This window comes from Bos indicus x Bos taurus, chromosome 8 (genome assembly GCF_003369695.1).
Source record: "Bos indicus x Bos taurus breed Angus x Brahman F1 hybrid chromosome 8, Bos_hybrid_MaternalHap_v2.0, whole genome shotgun sequence".
NCBI classification, from domain to species: Eukaryota; Metazoa; Chordata; class Mammalia; order Artiodactyla; family Bovidae; genus Bos; species Bos indicus x Bos taurus.
Genome location: NC_040083.1, coordinates 83,142,591 through 83,157,995, shown reverse-complemented (window position 1 = coordinate 83,157,995; position 15,405 = coordinate 83,142,591). Strand labels below are relative to the sequence as shown.

Here is a 15,405-nt window from a genome sequence, read left to right as displayed (position 1 = left end):
ATGCTATAAAAGGACACCATCAAGAAAGTGAAAGGATAACTCACAGAATGGGAGAAAATATTTGCAAACCATTTATCTGATAAGGGACTTAGATCTAGAATACAAAAAGGACTCTTACAACTCAATATAAGTAAATGACACAACTAAAAACAGTGCAAATGTCAAAACAATGAATGTGCACGTATTTTTGCACATTTCACAATACGTAGATTCTATATCAGTTTAGGTGGTAGGAATAGGTGTGTTTGCAAATTTTCACAATGAGATGTTGGAAAAATACTAATATGAAAATATATCCAAGCAACTTCCCTGGTGGTCCAGAGGATAAGGCTCCATGCTCCCTATGCAAGTGGCCTGGGGTTCAATCCCTGGTCAGGAAACTAGATCCCACATGCTGCAACTGAGAGTTCACGTGCTGTGATGAAGATGAAAGATCTGGTGTGCAGCAACTGCGACCCAGCACAGCCAAGTAAATAAATATTTAAAATAAAAACATAGCCCAAATATACACTGGCAAAAATATAAAAAGACACTAAATTTTGTAATCTCAAATACTGGAAATGACCCAAAATCATCTGGAGAAGATCTTAGTGGAAAAATTATAAATACTAAGCAGCTAAAAAAGAATCAGAAATACATATATTACTATGGGGCACCTCCAGGATATACTGATAAAACAGTAAGGTAGAATATATGCTTCCATTCACCTAAGGAATACAACCTACAAATATATATATATATACAGATTTAAAAAATAAAATCATAATATACACCAGGGAAAGAACAGGGATATACGCTAACTGGAAAATATCATGTCTTAACAGATTGTATTTTGGAAACATGTAAATATTTTGTATAATTATAAACCAGATTTAAATTCAATATCTAAAATTTGGAAGCAAGATTAATCAAATTAGTCTAGTTTATCACACTGGCGATAAAAAGAATCAGAAAAGAGCTATTTGGAGTGCCTTGAAATATAAACTTGATTTTTCATCTCTATATATAACTTTTTAATAATCATGTTACTGAAGATAGTGTTGGTAATGTTATGAATATTTGTCATGTGTGTAGCAAATGACAGTACAATGTTACTGACAACTGGGATTTTCAGCATGGAAGAAAAAGAAAAACAAATGTAAGAAAGTTTAGCTAAAATCTTGTACTCCTAAATTTCAAATGAAAATAATGAATAAACTCATAACATATTTTATCTTAAAAATGTTGTGTATATGTGTATTTCTCAGCTCATCCACTTAAATGTACTAGAAACAGTTAAGAATCTAGTAGTAGTAAGTAACCCCAGTGCCTAGATTATGGTTTCTAAATACCATATTCTATCTTTTAAGTTTATTTTATGGAAGTACATAAAGTAAATTTACAATGAACAGTAAAGTGATTCAGTTATATATAGTTATACATTCTTCTTCATATTCTTTTCCATTATGCTTTATCACAGGATATTGAATTCTCTGTGCTATATAGTAGAACCTTGTTATTTATCCATTCTATGTAAAATAGTTTGTATCTACTAATTCCAAACTCCATCCCATCTACTCTTCCCCAACACCCACTCCCCCTTGGCAACCACAAGTCTGTTCTCTATGTCTGTGAGTCTGTTTCTGTTTCATAGATAAGTTCACTGGTATCATATTTTTGATTCCACGTGTAAGTGATACCATATAATTCTAAATACCATATTCTATTAAAGGACTCTGGCTCCCTGGAAAAATGACTCAGTATAAGGTGTGAACTACAGATGATGAGTCATAAACATGTCTTGCCAGAAAGCAAGCAAGCTATTAAAGATTACTGAATGTGTCTCAAAAGGATCAAGGATCAACTTGAAGAGGCCCCCTTCAGTCAAAAAATGGATCAGTTTAAGTACCAATAAGCATAAAATCTCAGTGGACTAAAACATATCAGATATGTTTAAATCTCTAAGTTCATAACGACACTTAAAAAAAGTCACTGGCACCTTTGAAAGATATGAGGGAGCCAACTCTTTCTAAAAATGAGTGAAAGTAAAATATTTCTTTTATTATCCTTCATTTCCTTAACAAACTTATACCTCACTGTAATCAACTAGTTCTAGGTAAGTTTTTCTTTATAGATCATCCCAGCTACTTAAGTAAAGAATGATAGAATTAGACTATCACTAATTTGCAGCCCTAATAAATCAATGGATAAAGGAAATGATAAGCAGCAGCCTTTCATAAACTTTGCAACAATCTTACCAAAAAGTTGAACCTGAATTTGATCAAACCTCTGCCTCTCAGTATTAAGAAAATTTTTAAAAAATATGAATAACAGAGAAACATGTTCTACTACTCTATAATGCCATGCTGGATTTGGCTTGCACTAAGTAATAACAGCCAATATTTTTTTCAGGAATTTTGTGATTTGGCTGTTAAAGTACAGTTGTTAAAAATTAACTTATAGAGAGAAGAATTACAATCCTGCAGCCTTCAAAATGAAAACCACAATCACAGAAAGTTAAACAAAAATTAAAAGGCAGAGGGTTATGTCCCAGATGAAGGAACAAGATAAAACCTCAGGGAAAAAAAAAAAAAAGCTAAATAAAGGTGAAGATAGGCAACCTTCCAGAAAAAGAATTCAGAATAATGATACTGAAGATGATCCAGGATCTCGGGGGCAGAGGTGGGAAATGGAGAAGATGCAAGAAATATTTAACAAACACCCAGAAGAATTAAAGAACAAATGAACAGAGATGAATTAATACACTGGAAGGAATCAGTAACAGGATAACTGAGACAGAAAAATGGATAGTGACCTATAAGACAGAATGGTGAAAATCACTGCTGTGGAACAAAATGTAGAAAAAAGAATGAGAAGAAATGAAGACAGTCCAAGAGACCTCTGGGACAACATTAAATGCACCAACATTTGCATTATAGGGGTCCCAGGAGGAGAAGAGAGAAAGGGCCCAAGAAAATATTTGAAGAAATATTATTTAAAAACTTACCCAACATGGAAAAGGAAATAGTCAACCATGTCCAGGAAGCACAAAGAGTCCCAGGAAGGATAAACCCAAGAAGGAACACACTGAGACACACAGTAATCAAAGTGACAAAAATTAGAGACAAAATACTAAAAGCAACAAGGGAAAAACGATAAATAACATAACATACAAGGGAACTCCCATAAGGTTATTGGCTTATTTCTCTGCAAGAGAGAACACAAACTCTGCAAGCTAGAAGGGACTGGCATGAAATATTTAAAGTGATGAAGAGAAGAACCTACAAATAAGAATACTCTCCACAGTGAGGCTCTCATTCAGATTTGACAGAGAAATAAAAAGTCTTTTCAACAAGCAAAAGTTAAGAGAATTCAGCACCACCAAACCAGCTTCATAACAAATGCTTAAGGAACTTCTCTATGTAGGAAAAACAACAGAAGAAAAAGACCTAAAAAAACATACTCAAAACAATTTTGAAAATGGTAATAGGAACATACATATTGATAACTAATGCAATTATTGATTAATCAAAATACCAATACATGAAATGCACCAACCAAAAGACATACACTGGTTGGGTAGATTCCAAAACAAGACCCATATATATGCTGTCTATAGAAGATCCACCTCAGACATGGGGACACTTACGGACTGAAGGTAAGAGGATGGGAGAAGGTATTCCACACAGATGGAAATCAAAAGAAAGCTGGAGTACCAATACTCATATCAGACAAAATGGACTTTAAAACAAAGACTTGTTACAAGAGACAAAGGAGGAGGACTACTACATAATGATCAAAGGAACAATCCAAGAAGATATAATAATTCTAATTATATATGCACCCAAAAACATAGGAACACCTTAATACGTAAGGCAAATACTAACAACCATAAAAGGAGAAACTGACAATAATACAATCATTTTTTAAAACTACAGTAATAGTGGGGGACTTTAACACCCCACTTTCATCAACGGACAGATCATCCAGATGGCAAATTAATAAGGAAACACAGGCCTTAAATGACACATTAGACCAGATGGACTTAATTGATATTTATAAAGCTGCTGCTGCTGCTGCTGCTAAGTCGCTTCAGTCGTGTCCGACTTTGTGCGACCCCACAGACGGCAACCCACCAGGCTCTCCTGTCCCTGGGATTCTCCAGGCAAGAACACTGGAGTGGGTTGCCATTTCCTTCTCCAATGCATGAAAGTGAAAATTGAAAGTGAAGTCGCTCAGTCGTGCCCGACTCCCAGTGACCCCATGGACTGCAGCCCACCAGGCTCCTCCGTCCATGGGATTTTCCAGGCAAGGGTACTGGAGTGGGGTGCCATTGCCTTCTCCAATTTATAAAGCATTCTACCCCAAATAGCAGGTTACACAAGTGCACATGGAACATTCTACAGGACTGACCATATGCTGGGGAACAAGATGGCCTTGATAAATTTAAGAAAATTGAAACCATATCAACCAATTTTTCTGATCATAATGCTATGAGATTAGAAATAAACTACAAGAAAAAACTATAAAAAACAGAAACATATGGCAGCTAAACAATATGCTACTAACCAATGGATTACTGAAGAAATCAAAGAGAAAATTTTAAAAAAATACTTACAAATGAAAATGAAAGCTCAATGGTCCAAACAAGAATGGTCAAGAAACAAGAAAAATCTCAACTAAACAACTTAACCGTGCACCTAAAACTAGAGAAAGAAGAACCAAACCCAACCTAGAGTCAGCAGAAGAAACTGTAAATGTCAAAGCAGAAATACATGAAACAGAGACAAAGAAAACAATCGCCAAGGTCAATGAAACTAAAAGCCAGTTCTTCACTTTAGATAAGTTTGACTTAATTGATATTTATAGAGCATCTCATCCAAAAGCAGCAAGACTACACCTTCTTCTCAAGTGCACGTGGAACCTTCTCCAGGATTGACCACATGCTGGGCCACAAGGTGAGCCTTGGTAAATTGAAGAAAATAGAAACCATATTAAGCATCTTTTCTGATCACAATGATATGAGATTAGAAATGAACTACAAGAAAAAAACTCTAAAAAACACAAACATGTGGCAGCTAAACAATACGCTACTAAACCATCATTGGATCATTGAAATCAAAGAGATATACATGAGAATGTATATCCACAGAAAGACACACAAAAATGTTTATAGCAGCTTTATTTATAATAGCAAAAACTAAGTAATCTAAATGATCATCATCAGGTAGATAGTTAAGCAAATATTGGTCTATCTGTAAAGTGGATTATCACTCAGCAATAAATAGGAAGAAACTGTTGACACATTTAACAACCTGGATGCATCTTAAAATATGCATGCTTAGTAAATAATATAGACGAAAAAAGAATACAAAAAGAATACACGCTGTATGATTCCATTTATATAAAATTATAGCAATTGCAAACTAATGTTTAATGACAAAAATGTAGGTCACTGGTTGCCTAAGCGGAAGGGGCAGGAGGGAGGGATTACAAAGGGATACAAAGAAACTTTCTGGACTGACAGATGTGCTCATTACTTTGATTGTTTGAAACCTGTAAGACTGTATATACTAGATATGTGCTGTTTATCGAATTCAGATTATACCTCAATAATGTTGCTTTATTAATAAAAATATATAAAAAACACACCCATTAAAATGTATATTTCAATATTAATTCAAACAAATAAATTGTTTTAAGAAAAGATTTTAAGATAATCAGGGAAACCCAGAAACTGACTAGATATTTAATGAGATTAAGGAATTGCTTAAAAATTTTAGATGAGATAACAATATTCCAGTTATTTTCTTTATTCTGAAACATTTTTGGATGATATGTAACATATCCTGGCAGTAGAAGTGGGTAGAGAAATCTATGAAACAAGAATGACCATGATTTCGTAACAGTTTAATTTCAACTACTTACTCGCAGTTTCAATATACCATTCTTATTTAAATACATTTTTTTCTATAACTTTTAACAAAAGGAGCTAAAAACAAAGAAATATTAAGGCGTCGTGAGGGTTTTGTAGCCTATTTGTGACAGAATTAAGAAATTGGTGGAACTGGATGCTACGAATTTGAGGATTCTTTCATAACTAAGATAACCTAATAGAAGTTAATAAATTCCAAAAAGTTCAGTAAGAATGGGTTCTGTGTTAAGACCACAAGGAATTGTCCTAAAAACATATGTCTAAACATAGAGAAATAGAACAAAAAAGTAGAGGCATGTAAGAAAAGCAGACCTGAAGTGGAAAAAAGACATCCAAAATAAAGCAAATAGTGCAGTTTAGAATAGGGCATTTGCCACAAGTGATTCCCTCCATGGAGGTGATCAGCCTGACACTGTTCACTCAGATGCACCTCATTCAAAGGTGTTCTTACCGATGCCCTGTATGCATTTCCCGTTATCACCTGCCATTTCAACAAGCCCCGCTGGGAACAGTATAAAATTACCAAGGATAGGTTCCTTAACCTTGTTGTCTATTGACCAAAAATTATTACACATTCTAGGACTTTTCTGGTGGTCCAGTGGTTGGGATTCTACCTGCCAGTGTGGGGGGACACAGGTTTGATCCCTGGTCCAGGAAGATTTCACATTCCATGAAGCAACTAAGCCCATGTGCCCACAACTACTAAGCCTGCACACCTGGATAGAGCCTATGCTCCACAACAGGGGAGCCGCTGCAATGAGAAGCCCGGGCACAACAGTGAAGAGTAGCTCCCGCTAACTGCAACTAGAGAAAGTGTGCACAGCAACAAAGACCCAGTGAACCAAAAATGAGGAAAAACAGAAACAAAACACACTCTAAGCAAACAAACAAAACAGGAAGATTCCATTGTCCCACTTGAATCAGCACTGAATTCAGTTTTTACTGTCATTTTAGCAAAGACTGGCTATTCAATAAGAGTTACAGCTAATTCTCAGTTTCAGGAAGGACTAATGCAAGTGTATTTCTAACAGTTATAAAAGCATAATAACTGCTATCAGTCTAAAGTCAACAATCCTTTTTTTGAATAATTCAAATATATTTACAGCTCTTGGTTTATGACAGAAAAATTTTGGAGAGAATTTTCTCTCAAAACTGCTTATAAACATAAGGTGTCAAATGTATGACTTGAGAACAATGTGATATGTAAAATTGATAATAATACATTTTATTTCTAAATGAGTGAAATTACAGAAGAAATAGCTGTTTTAACAACAGTTACCTTTATGTAGAAATAAGTGGGTAATGCAACATTCACTGCATGTTTACTGGGTGCCAAATGCTCTTCAAAGTGCTTTACATTAATTTGCCTGTGATAATTAATCCCACAAATTAGATAAAATTAACAGCTCCATTTTACAGGTAAGAAAATCAAGAAGGGAGATCATACAGCTAACAAATAGCTAACAAGTTTCACATGCAGTCATTCTATCTCCAAAGCCCACATTCAGCCTCTATGCTATGTAGGGAATAGGAGGGCAGAAAAAATGCTTAGATGGAAGACAGTTGAGATATGGACAGAGAAAGCATACAAATCTTCAATTCAGATGTCAAAACCTCCATTCAGACAGTTATCTTTTCACCTGAATTTGTGAAAATGTGAATCAAGGAAAAGTGGGTTCTAGACATAAAACTTAACTCAGTGAATACTTGACTGGAGCACATGGATCTAATCTAACATGTAAATAATACCACCTACTTCCTTCCAATGAAAGGAAAGAGAATTTCATGATAAACTTTGAGTTCCTTATAAATTTGCTATAAAAATTTTTAAAGAGGTATAGTCCTGCATTAAGAAAACTCAGTACATAATAATCTTCATTGTCTAAGCCAATATGCTTGGAAACAAAGTACAAAATAATTCATTGCAGATATTTTGTAATAATGCTTCCTCACCATTCTCTTCTCATGGTTAATAATTTTTAAGGATGGAAGGGGCAATTGTTGATCCATATTACTGAACAGGCAAATCCTCAGTGATCCTGGTAGCTCTTTCCCTGCTTACAGAACCACCTTCTCCCATTTGCAGTTCTTAATAGCAAGTTCATCTAAATGGCACTCTTAACCTTTCCTACCACTCAGTATAGGGCTTCTCAGGTGGTTCAATGGTAAAGAATCCACCTGTCAATGCAAGAGACGTAGGTTTGATCTCTGGGTTGGGAAGATCCCCTGGAGAAAGAAATGACAACCCACACCAGTATTCCTGCCAGGAAAATTCCACGGACAGAGGAGCCTGGCGCGCTACAGCCCACAGAGTCTCAAAGAGTCGGATATGAATGTTTGTGCTACAAGATCTGGTTCAAATTCTGGCTCTGCTACCTACAAAAACTAAGTTGTCTAACCTATACGTCTCAGCATTAGAATAATTAACAGTACCTTCTCCTTCACAAGCAGCAAAAGATTAAGTGAGTTAAACCATAGAAGCACTTAGAGCAGTTACTGGCATACAAAAAATGCTCGGTAAATGTTCAATTTATTCTTAAAGCAAAACACAGTTAGTTGTCACAGGTATCCTTGGACATTAGCACACCACAAGACAAGAAACATAATACTTCTGTAATGAATCAAGGAAGGAAGGAAGGAAGGTCATAACACATATAATTGTCAACAAAATGTGTCCAATTTGAGGAAAATATATGTACTCTGGGTCATAGGTTCGAGCATATGTTGAGGGTACATTAAATTTACCAACTAAGTAGCACAGTAGTAAAGAATCTGCCTGCTAATTCAGGAGACCCCAAGAGATGCAGGTTTGATTCCTGGGTCGGGAAGATCCCCTGGAATAGGAAATGGCACTACACTCCAGTATCCTTGCCTGAAAAATTCCAAGGGCAGAGAAGCAGAAGTCTACAGTCTGCAGGGTGCAAAGATTCAGACGCAACTGGGCACAGCGAGAAGTATGAAACCAAGAGTCTCACTGAATATACATTCTGGCTTGATCAATATCCAGACAAAGCTGAGACCAAGAGCATCTCCATCCTAAGATGTATTTATAAGCCTAATTTTGAAACTATAAAAAACTGTAATTGTATTATTAGAAATGTTAGTAGTAATAATTTTAAAATTTGACAAGGCAGTGCAGAAACACGAATTTCTCAGTGTGCTCAGCAACTAGAGCACAGCTGCTGTGCACTGCAGCTCCTGCAAATCTAAATGGATGTTCACTGTCCACCGTGGTCAGCAGAGAGAGAGAGATTTGCTGACTAGCTCCACCAGGATATCGCAGACAATGAGACTGCCACCAGAATCATTAAGTATTTATTTTGTCTTTCAGAATAACTGATTTAAATTATTTTGTCTAACACTATGAATGCTAGAATACCTCAATTAATTCTAAAGATTATAATTATGCTATAATTTACTATTATTCTGCCTTACATTATCTGAACTTGTATAATGGTTTACTGGCTCCAAAAGGATCCAGTTTTTCTGAGTGTATCTAGTTAACTCACTTCTTAACATTCATATACACTGTTGATCTATTTCCTTAGTTAACTCACTGTCTAAATATTCATATTGACTATTAATCTATTTCTTTAATTAAATACACTTCTTAGTTGTTCTGAATAGTAAATTAACAGCTTTCACAATCATCAATCATAGCAGCACTTTACTCTTCTAATAAGTAACAATAATAACAGTAGATATTTATATAGCTGGCCCCACCCTACATGAAACTCATGCACACCCAACCAACCCTTCTGACAGCCTTCAAATGTAGGTGCTATTATTATTCTCATTTTACAGATGAAAAGAACTGAGGCACAGAAAGATGAAATAACTTGCCCAAACTAGTAAATGGCAGAGCTGGGATTTGAACCCAGAACACTGGCCCAGAGTCTCTGCTCTTAACCACTTGATACCCTGCCTCTTCACAGCGGAAGGATGAGTAAGAGCTAAATAAATAGGTGACGGGGCTGTAGAAGAGAAGTATAGAAAAACAAGAAAACAGCACTTGTGAAAGCTTTTTGGCAGGTATGGTTAGGAGCTAGAGAAAGGTGCTTGCGAACAAGAAAAAGGGCCATGTGGTAAACATGTGGAGAAGGCATAGGCGTGTTGAACTTGAGGGCTCTTTGGGGGTCAGGCCATGCAGGACTGCGCAGGTCAAGGCAAGGGACAGAAAAAGGACAGGAAGCCACTGGGGGTAGGGTCTTAGTGGGAACACGCCGATCAGAATGACAGTGTGAAAGCCACTTTGGTGTGGAACAGGTTGATAGAAGCTGAGAATACAGGGAGCCCCCTTAGGAGCTCTGGTGAGAGAACAGACAGCAGTAGCTGAGACTAAGGTGGTGAGTGGAGATGGTAGATACAAAAAGGTACAAATCCTCAGGGTAGAGTGACAGATTGGATTCTGGAGAGACAGCAGGTCAAGAAGAAGGAAATCTCAAGAATGACTCCTAGGTTTCTGGTTTATGCAACTGGATAAGTGCTGATGCTGTTCTGAAAGACCGAAACACCTAATGAGAATGGGGACTTCCCTCGTGGCACAGACGGTAAAAAATCTTCCTGCATTGCAGGGAGAGCCGGGTTCTATCCCTGAGTTGGGAAGATCCCCTGGAGGAGGGCATGGCAACCCACTCCAGTATTCTTCCTTGGAGAATCCCCATGGACAGAGCATCCTGGCAGGCTACAGTCCATGGGGTTGCAAAGAGTCGAACACGACTGAGTGACTAAGCACACAGTGAAAATGGGGTCTGTGGACCTCAGTTCTGGCCACGGTGGGCATGAGGTGTATTTGGGATGCTGATGGGGAGGTGTTCAGGAGAAAGATGGACACACGGGCCTAGAATCCATATTGAAGGTTGGAGCCAGAGGTATATGTTCCGGAGTCAGGAGATAAACGACAATTCAAGCTGCAGGAGTGCATGAGACATTATAAACAGACATCAGACACATAGAAGAGGGTCTAAGGCAGAGCCCTGAAGAACTCAACATTCTAAAAGAGCAGAAAGACAAGGTTGAGCCTGCAAGGGAGGAACTGATGGTTGTGGTTAAGTGGAAATCAACACAGGCATACCTTGTTTTATTGTGCTTCACAGAGTCTGCCTTTTTTGTTTGATTTTCACAAAATTTTATTTTTTTTAAACCTTCTATTTTTTTTTAATTGGAGGATAATTGCTTTACAATATTGTGTTGGCCTCTGCCATACATCAACATGAATCAGCCACAGGTATATATATGTTCCCTCCCTCCTGAATCCCCCTCCCATCTCCCATGCCATCTCAGCCCTCTAAGTTGTCACAGAGCACTGGGTTGAGCTCCCAGATTCTGCCTTTTTAACATATTAAATATCTGTGGCAGCCCAGGCTAGCAGCACTATTTTCTCAATAGTATTTGCTCACTTGGTGTCTCTGTGTCACACTTCGGTAATTCTCGAAATATTTCCAACTTTTCATTACTGTTATATTTGTCATGGTAATCTGTGACCCAAGGTCCACAGACATCACTACTGTAATTGTCTTGGAATGCCACCAGTTGCACCCACATAAGACAATGAACATAATGAGTAACTGCTATATGTAGTTCTGACTGCTCCACTAACTGGTCTTTCCATCTCTCTCCTGGTGCCTCCCTATTCCCTGAGACACAATAATATTGAAATTAGGCCAACTAATAACCCTATAATGGCCTCAAAGTGTTCAAATGAAGAGTCAATCAATATGGCAAGCTTCATTGTTGTCTTATTTTAAGAAACTGCGTAGTCACCCCAACCTTCAACAACCATCACCTCCATCAAACACCAGCAACAACATCAAGGCAAGACCCTCCACCAGCAAAAAGGTTATAACTCACTGAAGACACCAATGATGGCATCTTTTAGCAATAAAGTATTTTTAACTTAAGGTACACACATTGGTTTTTTTAGACACAATGCTATTGTACACTTAATAGACTACACTATAGTGTAAACATGATTTTTACATGCACTGGGAAACCAAAAACTGTTGTGTGACTCACTTTATTGTGATATTAGCTTTAATGATGTGGTTTGGAATCAAACCCACAATATCTCTGAGGTATGGATGTGAGAGTTGGACTGTGAAGAAGGCTGAGCGCCGAAGAATTGATGCTTTTGAGCTGTGGTGTTGGAGAAGACTCTTGAGAGTCCCTTGGACTGCAAGGAGATCCAACCAGTCCATTCTGAAACAGATAAGCCCTGGGATTTCTTTGGAAGGAATGATGCTGAAGCTGAAACTCCAGTACTTTGGCCACCTCATGCGAAGAGTTGACTCATTGGAAAAGACTCTGATGCTGGGAGGGATTGGGGGCAGGAGGAGAAGGGGACGACAGAGGATGAGATGGCTGGATGGCATCACTGACTCGATGGACGTGAGTCTGAGTGAACTCCGGGAGTTGGTGAGGGACAGGGAGGCCTGGCGTGCTATGATCTGATCTGATCTGATCTGATCTGATGCTTGTAAAGTCAAATGTTCTGAGAGATCAAGAAAGTTGTAGACTGAAATATCTGTTAGATCTGGAGACATGTGATGACTGTTTCAAAAGAGTGGTGAGGACAGAGCCAGGCCTGGAGTGAAGTGAGGATGAAATGAAGAGGAAGTGAAGGGGAAGAAATGAAGAAAGAGTGCACACAACCCCGAAAAGGAAGGTGGATGAGAATGTAGGGGCAACGAGAGGCTTAAAACAAGAGAGACTTAGCACATATAAAATGCTGACTGGAAGACCAGATTTGGCGGGAAGAAGGTGAGTATGTCTGAAAAGGAAAGAGCTAACTGAGATTTCAGTGAAGTCAGAAGGAAATACGAACCAAAGGCTGAAGAGATTGGTGGTGAGACTCTATTTTACCATGAGGAAAGAAGCCCAGGAGAGTGTGAGGTTCTCATCTGATGGCTTCTAATTTCTCTGTGGCATAGGAAGCAAAGTTGTACTCAGAAAATAAAAGAGGAGGTATGAATGTCGGAAGGATAGAAGAAGGAGAAAGTGGGAAGCAGTGTCAGGGCTTTGAGGGGACAAGAAGTGAACCGGTCATTGGAGTGGGTTGGGGGGAAGAGTGATCCAAGAAATGGGCATTGCTGGGCAGTGTTGAGGGCTCATCTCAAAATGCGGTGATCAGGAATTTACAGGAGTTCCCATCAGCCTGCTGAGGGACTTGCAATACTCAGTCTGTGGGTGCAAGTAGAGAGATGGCAGATGGCCATCAGTTGTCCAGGAGGTGGATTCTGCTAGCAAGATACTCATAGACCCCATGGGCAAGGGTGCTAGAGATGGACTAAGGAACTAAGCTCCATGAAGAAAACAGGGAAGGAGGGACCAGAAGAAAATAAAAGGACAAAACATAGGGGTACTGAGAGAGAGAAACTAGTTACAGTACAGGCTGCTGATGATTTGAATTAATTAGTTTGATTATTCATTAACACATTAAGACCAATCCTCTGTGACATGATAAAAGGCTGAGCTTCCTGTTCTATGAAGACTTCGTATAAATCTTTAAGAAAAAGACCAACAACCCAATGGGGAAAATGAATGAAATACCCACTTAGCTGGAGATTCATCCTCCAGAGGGCCCAGGGACTCCTCCACCACTGTGGTCTCTTCCATGGGGGCAGCCGGGTCCGTGTCACTGCAAAGCGGCAAGAACCAGTCTAATCAAACAAATCTGTTTACATCAATGACCTTCTATATTCAAGACAGAAAAAAACACACTTTAATGCCCTTTTTCCCTCAAGGAATTAATATGTACATACAAGTAACCCACATCAAAATAAAAAGAGAAAAAAATGCTCTTAATTGCTAATCCATATAAATTATTTCCAAAAATGTAAAAGTATTTGATAAATACAAGTTTTTATTGATGGACTAAAATTAAAAACATATTGGAAAGGACCAGAACAACTATTCAAATCTGTTATTATCCTAGGAAATTCCAAATATTAACAGGAACCATAAAAATTCTCAATGTGTAAGCCTTAAATGACTTAAAATAGATAAGAATATGCCTATCATATCAAACTTTATCAAACTTTAAAAAATGGCAAGAAAGTAGAAACATTCCATAAAAAGGAATGTGTAGGATTACAAAAAGGTGTAATTACCAGATTACCAGAAAAATAAGGCTTTGAAACATTAATTTATATACTGTCACATCTAAATATACAATCTACAGATTAGAAAGTAGAGCACAAAAAAAATAAAAAAAATAAAAAAAAAAGAAATTAGAGCACAATGAAAAACAATTTGAATTTTAACTGCATAATAATCTTAATTTTTATGTTGATATTAATCCTATATGAATATTGCTTTTTAAAAAAGTATTAGCAAAAGAAATTTCATTCTCATGAAACCCAGAGGGGCCTGGCGGGTTACAGTCCATGGGGTTGCAAAGAATTGAACATGACTGAGTGACTAAGCACACGACTGGACTATATCATGGTGGCAAATCAAAATCTCAGTGTATTAAATAAGAATTTAAAGTCTTATGCTACAAAAAAACATTCAATTACAGATTATTACCACCTAAGAGCTTTGACTTTGTAACTCACAAAGCAATCTAAACTAAGTGCCCTGGGATATGCGTCATTGTAACATTGGGACATACCACCTACTAGGAGCACATTTTGGTCTCTTCCAAGGCCAACACTTACCTCTTAGAGTAAGTAATCATTTGGAGCCAAAATGATTTTAAATTGAAATGCAAACTGAAATGAGGTGGTAGTATTAAATAAGGTGGTAAATCAGATGATTCAGAAGGTACTTGTATATTTTAAAAAATATATTATCACAGTAAAATAAAATGAAAAGATCTGTAAACATTTAACAAGTTTCTTTTCAAGGACAACACAGATATGCAATGGTAGTAAATCTAACTTTATATTTGCTGTTATCGTATACATTTCTTTTTAAGGATAAAAATTTAAGAAAAATAAGTTTATGTAAAAAATTTAATTCTTCAAAAGAAGAAATGTGGAAGTCTTGATCTCCTCAAGCCTTCAAACTTGTGTAAAGCTTGCCCTACAACACATCCTAGGGCAACTCATTCCTCATATTTCCCTGCAGCCCTGAAATAACAGAAACAGCAGAACTAAGTACCTCCCCCTAAATAGCAAAACCGGTTCAAATCTGAGATACCATAAAACCTCAGAGAAATGCCAGATTTGAACCTCAGGTGGAACTTGTCATTGAGCTTGGATCTGCAAATAATTTTATAAGATCAAGATACAATATATATAAAAACTTTGGAAGGTCACAGAGAAATAAAGTATAGAATATCTAGTAATTTAAAAAAGCAATCAGACGCATAGGTAAATATACAGTGCCATGTGCTTGGGATATGAACAAATATACAAATTTACTTGGCTAAATAAGACAAAAGAATTTTGAAAGTGGTTTCAAAGCTAACTACAACATAGCAAACCTGTTTTTAAAAGTTATCTCATGAAACAAAAGGTTAAATTCAATTTCTATATAAAGCACACAAG

General features: G+C 37.2%; 1 protein-coding gene across 2 annotated transcripts in view; it reads right to left on the bottom strand.

Moving 5' to 3' along the window:
• Positions 1-15,405, bottom strand: part of HABP4 (hyaluronan binding protein 4) — a 36,235-nt gene that overhangs the window by 8,268 nt on the left and 12,562 nt on the right. For both annotated transcript variants that reach the window (XM_027550255.1, XM_027550256.1), the window contains one exon: positions 13,467-13,550. In XM_027550255.1, the coding sequence (XP_027406056.1) occupies positions 13,467-13,550 (84 nt within the window). The remainder of the gene's footprint in view (positions 1-13,466; positions 13,551-15,405) is intronic.